The sequence below is a fragment of the Melanaphis sacchari genome, unplaced genomic scaffold (assembly GCF_002803265.2).
Source record: "Melanaphis sacchari strain LSU unplaced genomic scaffold, SCAv2.0 Contig8_pilon_pilon, whole genome shotgun sequence".
NCBI lineage: Eukaryota > Metazoa > Arthropoda > Insecta > Hemiptera > Aphididae > Melanaphis > Melanaphis sacchari.
In genome coordinates this window covers 1320307-1333538 of record NW_020271635.1, presented here as the reverse complement: position 1 = coordinate 1333538, position 13232 = coordinate 1320307, and the positions used below count along the sequence as shown (strand labels likewise).

The 13232-nt window shown below is 25.6% G+C and overlaps 1 protein-coding gene across 1 annotated transcript; it reads right to left on the bottom strand.

The window, feature by feature from the left end:
* Positions 1-1428: 1428 nt before the first annotated feature.
* LOC112602664 (juvenile hormone acid O-methyltransferase-like) lies at positions 1429-4809 on the bottom strand. Its single transcript, XM_025350862.1, has 4 exons — positions 4621-4809; positions 4257-4556; positions 3734-3866; positions 1429-1890 (listed from the first exon to the last, which is right to left on the bottom strand). The coding sequence occupies exons 1-4, from the start codon at positions 4807-4809 to the stop codon at positions 1715-1717; spliced, it is 798 nt and encodes a 265-aa protein (XP_025206647.1). The 3' UTR covers positions 1429-1714.
* Positions 4810-13232: the final 8423 nt, after the last annotated feature.

Below are 13232 nucleotides of genomic sequence, written 5' to 3'. Positions count from 1 at the left end.
ATAAAATTAAAGTATAAAATAGTCTTTACATAACACATAGATATAAATATACTATTAATATTAATACAATTATAAAATTGCAAAAGTTTTAGCTAAAATGCCGCCCATGGGTATTTAGACAAAAATTGGCGCCTTGGGCTATCGCCCAGGCCGTCCCTGCCTTCCGCCGGCCCTATCTGTATAAAAATAATTTATTTTATAAATAGATTTACTTATTAGTTAGATTAATTTAAGCTTTAAACGCTTATATGAAAAAAAGTTGCTTATGTATTTTTAAATTACAATAATATTACAACAGCTTAAAAATGGTCAAAATGTTTTAAAAATTTTACCACTTACAGAAAATGATAAAATAAACATTTGATAAAAATTTTAAGTACCTCCAGTAATTCGTTTTAGAATTACATAAAAAAAAATAAAAAACTGGTTTTAAGTTTTTTTTTTGGTTCTATTACTACGTTTACAAAATTGTTGGAATTTTTAATTTTACCCCCTAAAATACCAACTAGGTACAATTTTCTATCAGGAACATCCATTTAAGTTGAAAATCCAAACATTTTCTATAGTATAAAAAGTCTTAACAAAAAAAAAAAAAAAACACATTATTGTAAGATGTATAACATATATTTTAACTAATAAATAAATATATGTAAATACATATAATTCCGGGCCCTGGTTTAAGACATTAAAAATTATAAAGACTAAAATCATGATAAAATAAATTGTTAAGAAATTGTTCCGTTATTATCGACGCATAATTAAAAAAGGAGTAGAAATCTTCCATTGGTTGATGACATTATTTAATTTTCAGTAAAGTTACCACGATTTTATTTTTTAAATTTGCTAGATTAACTAGTGAATATTTGTAAATTATTATTTTAAAATATCCTCATAAAAAAAAAAAAAAAAAAAAATAAATAAGTAATAATACTCAAAAAGTAACTAAAAAAAAAATAATTATAACTGGTTTTATGCACTTTAAAGAACCGTAAAAATATATTATTTATTAAAATTGAAATAGCTTATATCAAGTTAATTTTTAATTTAGAACCATAATTGATACATTAAAATTATTTTAAAAAACTGGGCCTATCGCCGATTATGGTATTCAAAATAAGTGTTGTATTTAAAAAAAAAAAAAACATGGTTTATTAGACATTCGCATACTAAAATGATAAAATTTATGAAATTTATCTGAAATGTGTATTTATATATCATTAGCTTGTAAAAATAATTAGATTTATTCCATTAGGATCCTGCCAAGAAATTCAGTCTTCCCTAAATTGATAAACAATATGTATAATATGGAACTGATATCAAATCTAATTAATTAAAAATAAATATTTTTACACTTTATGCTATAGCTTAATTAAACAAATGTTTTAATAAGATTAAGAAAGTAATAATACTATATTTTTATATTTCTCATATTTATAGTTATATAATAACATAATCAATATACCTACATTAAAAATATTTCTTGGCAACAAACAATTTTCCAACCAATGATTGAACACAGCTTTTATGTATGATGCAAGGAGTATAGACCACCCACTACTACTCAATTCTATAAAAACGTTTCTCTAAGAAGTACTCTTAACAGTCTTAATGTAAAAATAATTTAAATTTATTATTCTAATATTTAAATAAAACCCAGGTTAAAAAATAAACCATAAAGTATTATTTTATTTAATATTACCTACTGTTCTAATATTTAATCTTTTATAGCATGCACAGTCATAGAAGTATATGAAAAAGTTGTTTTTCCTGTATTTGGACATATTTCAATCTTTTGTGTCTTACATATTTTTTCTTGAACATGTACGGTGTATCTGGCATGTAAGTGTTGTGGCAAATAATCATACACTCCATCTACTACTTTAAAGGTATCTATAAAAAACAAATAATAAACAAGATTAATAATCAAGAAAAAAAATTAATTTTACGTTGAAATGAAAATGATAGAAAACATTATTGATAAATACCTAGGTTATTCAAATAACTTAATACTATAACAGAAAATCCCCCTTTTTATATTTATACAATTTTAAGTCTTCAATAGAGAATGGACAGAACAGAAGTCACAATCTTTTTTTTTTTATAGAAGACCGAAATGACGAATCTGAAATATGCTTTGGTATCATAGGCCAAACGCCAAAAATGATTATACAAAGACAGAAAGATTACTACATTGGAATTTAAGGAAGATTTTTGTTGCTTGTAAATTTTGTCATTTAAGTTAATTCTTTATGAATTTCTTATTGAAAAAATTAATAAATTAAAAATAGTGTATTTTAAACAGTTTGGTTGGAGACCCCTAAAATAAAACATTGAGTATCATTTGATTATACATTAAGTTATGAACAGGTAGAAAACAAAATATACCTATAAGTTATTATAAAACTTTAAAAGAAAACTTATTTACTAAATTTCAATGAATCATTATTTTAGATTCTGTGATAAGAATTAAAGAAAATTCTGTTAAATAATAATCATAATAATAATGTATAAGTGTACAAATATAATGAAATGGTCATTTTTTAAGCAAATTTTAGGTTATTTGATAAGAAATCATTAATCACTATGGGTAAGATAGTATAGGAATTTGCATTTTTTATTAAGATTTACAGTATATAGCTTTTCGAGCACAAAATGTGATTTGGTCATCTAGAAATTAGAAGTTTTTATTTTGTATTTTTTTGTACTTTTTTTTAATTTGAAGTCATTTTTTCAATTTTAAGGGAATTTTTAATACTTTATTAAAATAAGGGTAATTAAAAAACAAAATTTTAAATAGATTTTTTTAATGGTTTTTATAAACTATTGTACAAACATATAAAGTTGCAACATTAAAATGAAATCGTAAACATATTTTCTAAAAATATTTTATATTTCAAAATATGAATCGTTAGTATAATATAAAATATACTCGTTGAACTAACCGAGCAATAATCGATAATAATATTCTATTACGTGTTATCTTCATCAATTAATTATTAAATTTAAGTTAAGTTGAAATTTAAATTTTAGTTTTACAATATTATTTTATTTCAAAATATATTAATTTTAAAACAAATAACACTGGCAATTATACCAGAAGATAAATTTATTTGTATACTTAAAAATATAAATTATTATTTATTAATTTATTGATGTAATTATTTTTTATTTTTTTTTTGAGCATTTAATGAGGTCATTTTTTCTTATTAATTCATTTTTTTTTTAATCATTTTTTAGGGTTTTTAGGTCATTTTTGAAGACTTTTTAGGTCATTAAAATCCTAGCGCTATAGTAATCACATATATAGAACTTATTGTTAATACCGATGTTATAAACGTTTGTCGATAAGGCCATATAATAATTTTTTAAGAAACTTTATTATTCATCAACTAAATATAATTAGATGTATTCAACAAAAAAAATTAATGTATTCATAAAAAATTGAAATAAAATACAATAAAGTGAGAATAATAGGTTCCTTTGATTAACTAAAAAATAATTTACATGATTTTTTAGTTTATACATATATACGTCTTTTATTTATAGAATAGTTGCATATATATATATATATATATATATATATATAAATTCAAATGATGTTTAGTGCATGCAATTAGATTTTAGATTTTATTTTAAGCCTTAATAATTAGATATGAAGAATAAGTAATTGTAAATAGTTAAAAATTTATGTTTAAAATGCTTTCAATAAGAAAATTCCGATAATTATAATTACCTAAAAATGATGATAAATCTGAAAAAGTATATTTCTTGACTTTTGATTCTAAATTAATTATTCGAAATCCAGCATTGATAAACATTTCTCTTATTTCATCTTGAGAATACAAATCATTCGGCATGTTTACATTCTGTTAATGATCATTTTAACACAGAATTATATATTGTAAGCACCGATCTACTAAGTAATTAAAATTTTACTAGTACAAAACTATTAGGATTTATTAAATCAATTGTGTTTATTACTTAATCTATCAAAATATAAGCTAGTCTACCAAGTTATACTCGGTAACTCACAAGTTCTAGTCGATCCTGATCATACATTTAAAAATTATAAACAAACCAATAAAAATTTGTTTCTGTTCATTTTATACCTATAAATTTATTTAAACGGAACAACAATCAGGGGATTAAGTTTTTCTTAATCAAGTATACAAATCACTTTATAAATAAATACAATTATGGGGTATTATTCTTTTAAAATATAAACAAGAAAAAAAAATAATAACATAAGTACTCACTTCAACATATTTTTGCCATTCTGCATCCAAAGATTTATACATTGGAATCGATGGATTGATTAACAAGAAGTCTAACAAAATTTCTCCACCATTTTTTAACATTGAATGTAGACTACGCAAGGAATCGGCTTTATTATGAACCCAGTGAAAACAGTAAAATGAAAATATTTTGTTAAATTTGTGCGAATAAAGAGAGCAATCATTGGCATTATCAATATCCAGAACTTTAAAATCTTTCTTAGAGCATCCATATGTTTTTTTTGCATATTCAATCATTTTGATTGATTTATCAACACCAACCTAAAAAGCAACATTTTTAAGTATAAATTATTTATAAAAATTTTTTAAAACCGCTTATACTTACCAACTGATCAATTTTATCCTTGAATAAAGGATAAAGAATATCTGTGGTTACATCGCCTGGTCCACATCCTATGTCTATAACTATTTCATTAGATGTCCAAACCATTTTTTGTATATATGTACTTGCGATATCCTCGTCATTCTTCCGTTGCATAGCATTATTTTTGATGTATTGCTCTGGGCAATGCATTTTAATAAACTAAATATTGTCTCATAGAACATTCTGTTTTATACTTGGTTCTATCTTGGTTATATAATCATATATTACTATTTTATTTCTTATATAATCTTAATAAATCAAATAAACATAAAAATTCTATTAAAAACACATTGTTTTAATAAAGAGATATGGTGTACCGATCTGTACATGCCATATGCTATTTAACCATTTATCGCATCTTTGTCGTCTAATATATTTGTTTTTGTGCGTCATAAGTGGTCTATCGCGTTTTTTTTTTTTGTCCCTATTTAAAATTAATATCGACAAAAATAACTATAAATATAAATGTAGAATTGTATAGTTTAAATAATAGTATGAAAAAAAAATCAATTTTTATAGATACGTAGTATATTTCATATGAAAATAATATCAAATGTAGAAAAAAAACTTTTACCTGTTTAAATATCAATTTTATGATTTAAACTTGTTTTAGAAGGTTATTTTATATACCATGTGTCTATTAATCTAAGATAATGCTAACCTTTATGTAACAGCAAGAAATTGAAAACGAGTAAAATATAGAACAGTGATTGGCAACCTCTTAGAAGTTTTGGAGCTGTATTCAGAAATTTTAAAATTTTAGTTGGTCATATTGGACAAAAATTCATTTTATATAATTAATAGTATATATTATTCCTAATAAACTTGTACTAACCTTTTCACTATTAGACAATAACTGTAAGCGGCTTAATATATTCACAAATAAAAGATTCACTGATGTTTTTACTACAAACTTATCTTGCATAACTGAAAGAAAGATAATCAAACTTTCAAGTTAAAATCCAGAGTGTTTATATGTAGGTATTATTATTAAAATGAAATCATTTTGTTGAAAATATGTTAAAACCTTTTTATATTATAATAAATAAATTTTTGACTATAGTAAATATCTTAAATATTTTACTTCGTGGACGTTTTGTGGGTTAACTCGTTTAATAATTTAAATTAAACATGTAAAGGTTTTAAATTAACAGTTTCAAAGAATCACATAATTATGTATAATAACTTCACATGCCATCCAACTAAACTATACGTTCACATTTTTTTAAATATTTAATTTTTTTCTATTAGATTGAGTATATTACATGTAGGAGCAAACCTAAACTATTATTTTAAGTTATGCTTCCTCGTATCATATAAATATTTTAAAAAAAAGTCGTTAACTATAGGTATTTCTTTTTTTTTTACTATCTTAGAAAATTAATCTTTTATAAATATTTATAAATATTATTCAAAAATCTTCCATCTTTAATATAACTCGTCATCACATAATATGAATCCATCAGTTTATGTATTAAAATCAATTTTAGATACTTTTATAGACCACCGTCCGTCGACTTTCCCGGTTTTTGAAAATACTTTATTTCTCGTGATTATCCTACGCAAAATGCGTATTGTACGGCGTAACAAATAGGCAATATAAGTACGTTATTGCGTCAAAAAATAACACCGATCAATCTCTTGTAAACCGTCATCTTATATTTTTTTCGTCAACAATAAAAACACTCGAAAGCTCATATACATTTATTATTGTATTATCATATAATTAATATTATATTTTATTAGAATTTTTTATAATTATTATCATTATCTTTTTATGCAAAACGATCAATACTTAATCCTACAAATTTTGAAATTCGCTAGGCCATAAAATATCATGTACAAATAATAACTAACTTTATTATATCAACGATTAATTATTATTAAACATATTAATACGATATCATAATAAATAATATTGATAAGACTTAACCATTTCCGTCATCGAAGTGTATATTATTACATAATAAAATCGTTTGATCAACACAGATATCAGCATAATTACAAGTATATTATTTATTAGTGTAATAAAATATAAATGTTACAGTTAAAACTGTCATTAAATAGCCATTTAAATTTTTTATTGATTAATGTGTAAATAATTTATAATATTTCGTATTTTATACATACTTAATATCGTTCATGAATAATGTACAAGCACTTAAAGTGATTCTTTCATATAATTGCAAATTGCAATAACATACGACATTCAGTGGCATAGCCAAAATTTTAAAAGGGCGAGGGGAAAATCCCATATACGAGAATAAGGTAAATAAAAATATTTTGAATTATTCTCAATAAACCATAATTTAATAAAAAAAATAAACACAAAATCATATCAACTTATCTGTGTTATATATTTTTTAAACATTTAAAATAAACTATATAAATACGTTGAAACGGCCAATAGGTAAGGGGCATGGCCCACTGACCCCCTTTTGCTACGCCATTATACAGATGTATGACATAATATGATATAAAATAAAAAAAATAGACTTCAACTTCTTTATTACATAATATTTTAATATGACTTATATATACATAATGCAATAATATAATGTTGATTCTTTTATCAAACAACTCAAAATCATTTAAAAAACTATTCATGTTTTAAAAATATTTTTACTATATATAATTTTAAGTCATTATAAAAAAAAAAGTTGTTGAAAAAATTATATTAATTAATATTTCTTAATGATATAGTTTTTAAGCTTATTATTTTATAACAACATATATTTTGAATTCCTTTTTCAAAGTAGATTATTTTGCATAGAACTTTATTTAATACATAAAAATCAAATTTTGGATGACTGGTATTTATAAATATCTAAAGTTTAAATGCGTAAAGTAGAAGAAGACCTCCTTGTACAAAATATTGATTTATTACTCCATACATCTAGTCTATACTTTATAGTCTATATTATATATAGAGTCTATATATTATATATTTAAATACTTAGAAGTTATACATTTATTAGTATATTCTGTTCAAAAATATAAAATTAAAAATGCATATTAATTTTCTTAAATAAGAGTGCCTCAAGTTAAATGAATCATTGAGATTACTCAGTGCAAAGTATAAACATAATAATATGAGACTATTTAAACTTATAACTGTATTATTATTACCGAATGATCAATAAATAAATAATGAACTAAATTATCAATTTATAAATAGTCAATGCAGACTTAAAATTATCTTCAAAAACATTATTAGTTTCTGAAATAATGAAAGTGTTTTAAGCTAAAAGAATTATAGTAGTAGTATTATAATTTATAACATATTGACTACCACTTCCTTAATTGCGTATACTGCTCTTGCTATCAACTATCGTATTTTTTTCTTAATCGATACTAACTAAACGTTTACCAATTGCGGCCGAAATACTTAATCTCGGTCATTACGTTCATTTCAGCACCTTTACTTAAACAATTCACTTTTATTTTTGGACATGTTCACTAAACTGGATTTAGTAAAAAGGTGTACATTATTATACCTAATATCTCTATTTATACTAAAGAACCCAAAACAATATATTTTTTTTATATAAGAAAATACAAAAAAAAGAAAAATATAATAATTTAAATAAATAGTACAAAAGCTTTAAATTTGAATATAATATATTAAGGTCTTATAAATAAATATATTATACTAACAATTTAAAAATATTAAAAATATGTATAGGTAGGATATTTTCATAAGCGTTTTAAATTCAAACTTCCACAAAACTTGCTTAAAAAAAATTTAAATTATTTTATAGTAAAAAATTAAAGTCAAGGCTCGAAAATTTAATTCAAGGTTTCTTATAAGTAGTTTTTGTTAAGACCGAAAAATCTAAGTATAACAATTGCGCTAAAATGACCTTTTTACCTATAAGAAATTTATCGATTGCGCAGTATGTCAATTCCGCAAAAATTTACTTTATATATTTATTCTGGTGACTATCAACTCCGCAAAACTTTTTTAAATATTGATTTTAACGCGAAGTATGTAACGGAGTATCCTCGCATCATAAAACGGCCCTTTTCAGGACCACCAATCAGGACAAAGCATTTGTTAAAGAACATCATTGTAGGGATGTAGCAGCGAATTTGAAACCCCTCGATTCACCCTACATTCCCAATAAGCACAAAATTGAATAAGGGAAGCTATGGTGGAAGTAAAAATATCGTACCCATAGCCACAAGTCCAAAAGTGAGCTTACAGGAACAAAATCCGTACCGACAGTAACCACAGCCACACACGGCGGCATACTCGTGGTTTACTAGTCGGTACAGATCACAATATATACATATACCGGGTATTTTTGGTCATTATTCACTTAGTCTTTAATCAACATTCTTACCTTCAAAACTACTAGAAGGAACGAAGACCCAATTAACGATCGGCGATCCACTATAACTACAGCTACCCATAGCCTTCGACGACCAACGGAACAGCCATAACAGTAATAACCGGCCGCGATCCAATCCAAGTCATAGTCGTCAAAATCCGCTGCCATATAGCCACGCCAGTCATCGTCGACAGTGTCGGCACAGCCAGCCGTCTAACACACGCCGACAGAACTGCGACGACTCCGCATCCCATACTAAGAGCCCAACGATGAACGTGTTCCGTTGACCCGACGCCGACACTGTCTTTCTATTTCTCCCCTTTCTAGCCACTTATTTGAGTTGTGTCAACACCCGGGTCCAGTATATCACAGTAGCCGCTTTCTGCGAGTCACGCGCCGTGTATACTGACCCCGTCCCTACGACAATTGTATACGCCAGTCCGTACCTCAACATTCTCTTTTTGTATTAATGTCCTAAACATCTACCCGCGACGATTCGTCTGTTTCGGCCGGCGATCACACTCATGACCCCGTTGCCCTGAAATTATATATATATGTGTAAATCATATTTATTCGAAATATAAGAAAAGACGTAACACTGTAAACAACGTGTTCTTATTTTGGACGCCGGTCCTTAGTGACCGTGCCGTCTCAAGTGATTATTTATGTAATAATTATATTGATAAAACATTAAAATTAAATCCAAAAATATGAGCATTGTCTTCAATTTTTTTTTAAAACGAACAACTAACAGTTGTAAATAGTTCCATTCAAAACTTAACACACAATACACCAAAGCACACCCAATTATAATAAAAAAATTGATAAATTAACTTATGTTAAATTAGCATAAAATCACTATTTTAAAAATAAATCAACTTACATTGTATTCAATTGATGTTTTTCCATTATATAATATGTATAGGTACTTGTGTTATATTTTTCGTTGTGGACAACAATGAATTGTTTTTTGAAATGTTTTTATTTATAAAAAAAATAAATAAAACTATGGTAAACTCGTAGTGCCTAAACTTTTAATTAAAAAAAAAACTTTATATAACCGACATTAACAAATATTCGGCGGAATCAATTTATATAGACAAATTTAAAAATCGGGCGGAATCGATAAAACCCCCATTATTATAATGTTTTTAATAATGTAATAAAACTAAATTAAATGTACTTAAAATGTTCTAGGTTGATGTTATTGCAATTATAATCATATAAAATATCATTATTTAAACAAATATATAAGTAATTTATTAAATCTGAAATTAAAAATTATACTTTAAATTCTATAGATTTGTTGATTCAGTAAAATGATTGCTCTTCAAACCATATACGATTAAGGCTTTTTCAATTGTTAGTAAAATATGTTTTAGTAAAAAAATGTTGAATATTTGAGAAAAAAATGAAAGTAGACTTATTGGGCTATAAAATTAGAATAATTAGGGGGCTTTCTAGATTTTAAAATTAATACATCCCAAATCCCAATAGGTTATGGAGAATGTCTATAAATGCGAAAAATAAAGACAATCTTAAGTTAGAGTTAAAAAAAGAAAATAGAAATAGGAATTTCGAAAAATGTTTGCAAGCTTACGAGAAATTTCATCTGTGATGACTGATGGGATCATGATCGGATACAAATATAGTATGTAAATAAAATTGAAAATTTTTTAAAAAATTAAAAACATGCTGCTAGTGTATTTTGTTATCAGAAGTTAAATAACTAGAGATCATGCATTTTTACATTAAAAACTAGTTTAGACGATAACCTTAAATATTAAATTTTAAAAATAATATGTTTTTTTGATTAATATAAAAATGTATCACCCTAAAATTGTACAATAAGAAAATTGAAGATTTCAGAATATATCATACTAGGAATCTAGTGTTAAAAAAGTAATAATATACAACAAAGGTAAAGCCGTGTTGGGCTAATAGTAATCTGATTAATGACTAATGGTTACGATTAAATTTTATAATCGTAAATCGCTATAAAAATTAATGTAATCGTTAATCACAATTAAAAATAATTTCAAATGATCAAAGTAATTATTTAATCATAGTATTGATTTCTATTACAAAATGTATTAATTTGTAATCATGATTAATCTTTATTATTTTTTCTATAATTTTTGTATTTTATATTTAATTTAAGAATACAAATTAATTATAATATTAATTTTACGGTAATACATTTGACACATGATAACAAAATTAACAATATAATAAAAAAAAACTACGCATTTTAGAAACAAAATGTTTTTTTATGACAAATTTATTGTAAATGTAATAAATAATATAAAGATAATAACATTATAATTCAAATAATAAATTTAATTTATTTAGGTATAATAATTAATATATGTTATTTAATAATACAATCATTGTAATAATTCAATGATGTTAATAAAAAGTAATGATAATATATGTTAATATGATATTTATAGTAATTTTGCTGTCACACATTGTAGTTTTTAGTAAATTATTAGGACGATAAACAACGAAATACGTAAAACCAGTAATGTTTCAAACCAACTAAATACAAATGATATTTTACTGTACGTTTATAGATAAATTTAAGTAAAGAAACCTTTGAAAATTATCAGATAAAAGTATAAGTTCAATTTATCGACCGGTAATTATTGTAGTTATGCGATAATGATTAACGGTTACAAAAATGTAATAATTTACTGATTATTTTGAAAAATGATTAAAAATTAATAACTAATGTAGTTTAATAATTTAATCGTAATCGATTACGTAATTCAATCATAAATTAATCGATTACGCCCAACACTGGCGTAAAGGTATGTTAATTCTACAACAAAACATAATATTTCCCCAAAAATATTTGTAACAAGAATAACTTTTTAAATTCTTTATTTAATTTTCATATATATTAAACAAATTTTTTTTTTTTTTATTTTTATTTGGTATAAACAATCTATACTATTTAAGCACAATAAGTTTATATGATAAGAGTAATAGAACATGATAGTTTTGAATAAGCAACCACCCATTAGTGGTTCTTGGCTAATGATAATTTTTTTTTAAATGTTTAGTTATATTTTCAGAGAGTTAGACATTGTAGTTTTGTAAGAGGTCACGGCACCACTTCCTTTTTAACCTACGGTTAGGGTTTCCTGGGAGTGTGAGGATAGAAAGGTCTTTTATAAGAGGATTTGTATGGGTTTGAAGTCGTTTATGGAAACGTGTATAGAAAATGCGTGCTTCCGCTTCTATTGTTCTCATACAGAGATCGTTATGAAGGGCTAGATTAGAGATATAGGGGGGAGCATTGGATAAACGTCGGAGCGAAATGTTTTGGAATGTTTGGATTCTGTTAATATTTGATTTTTTTGCCGCACCCCATAGTTGTAGTCCATAAGTCCACATTGGCTTGAGAAGGGATTTGTAGATTAGAAGTTTGATGTTAAGGGGGGAATGCTTATTTCTAATTAACAGGGGTCTGAGAATACGCATGCGATTGTTTAAGGATAATCTTTTGGATTGAAGGTGGTTTTTCCACGTCAGTCTTTTGTCTAGTATTAGCCCTAAGTATCTGACCGTGTCGGATGTGGGAATTGGTATGTTGTTAAGGGTAATGTTTGGGCATATGCCTTGTTTGAGCGTGAACGTTGTGTGTACCGATTTATTTGGGTTAATTTGGAGACGCCATTTTTCATACCACTCAGACAAGAGATTGAGATGCATTTGTAAGTTTGATGATGCAATTACAGGATCTTCATTGATAGATAAAATTACTTTATCGTCGGCGTAATCAGCTACTATAGTTTGTCGCATGGTGGGTTGGTCGGCTACGTAAATGTTAAAGAGAAAGGGGGAGAGTATTCCACCTTGTGGTACACCAGCTTTAATTGGTGCGATTCCGGACGTCGATGAGTTATATTGGACTTGAAAGTGTCTATCAGTTAGGTAGGATTTAATTAGTAGAAATAATGACGGGGGGAGAAATTTTTTGAGTTTGAATTGCAAGCCTTCGTGCCAAACCCGATCGAAGGCTTGGGCAACGTCAAGAAAAGCACAAGAGCAGTATAGTTTTTTTTCCAGGGACGCAGAAATAACATCGACAACACGATGAACTTGATGTATCGTACTATGTGCGTTGCGGAATCCAAATTGCGTGTTTGGCAGTATGTTGTTACTAATAATATGCGGTAATAAGCGTTTTAAGATAAGCCTTTCTAAAATTTTTGATAGGAAGGGCAAGAG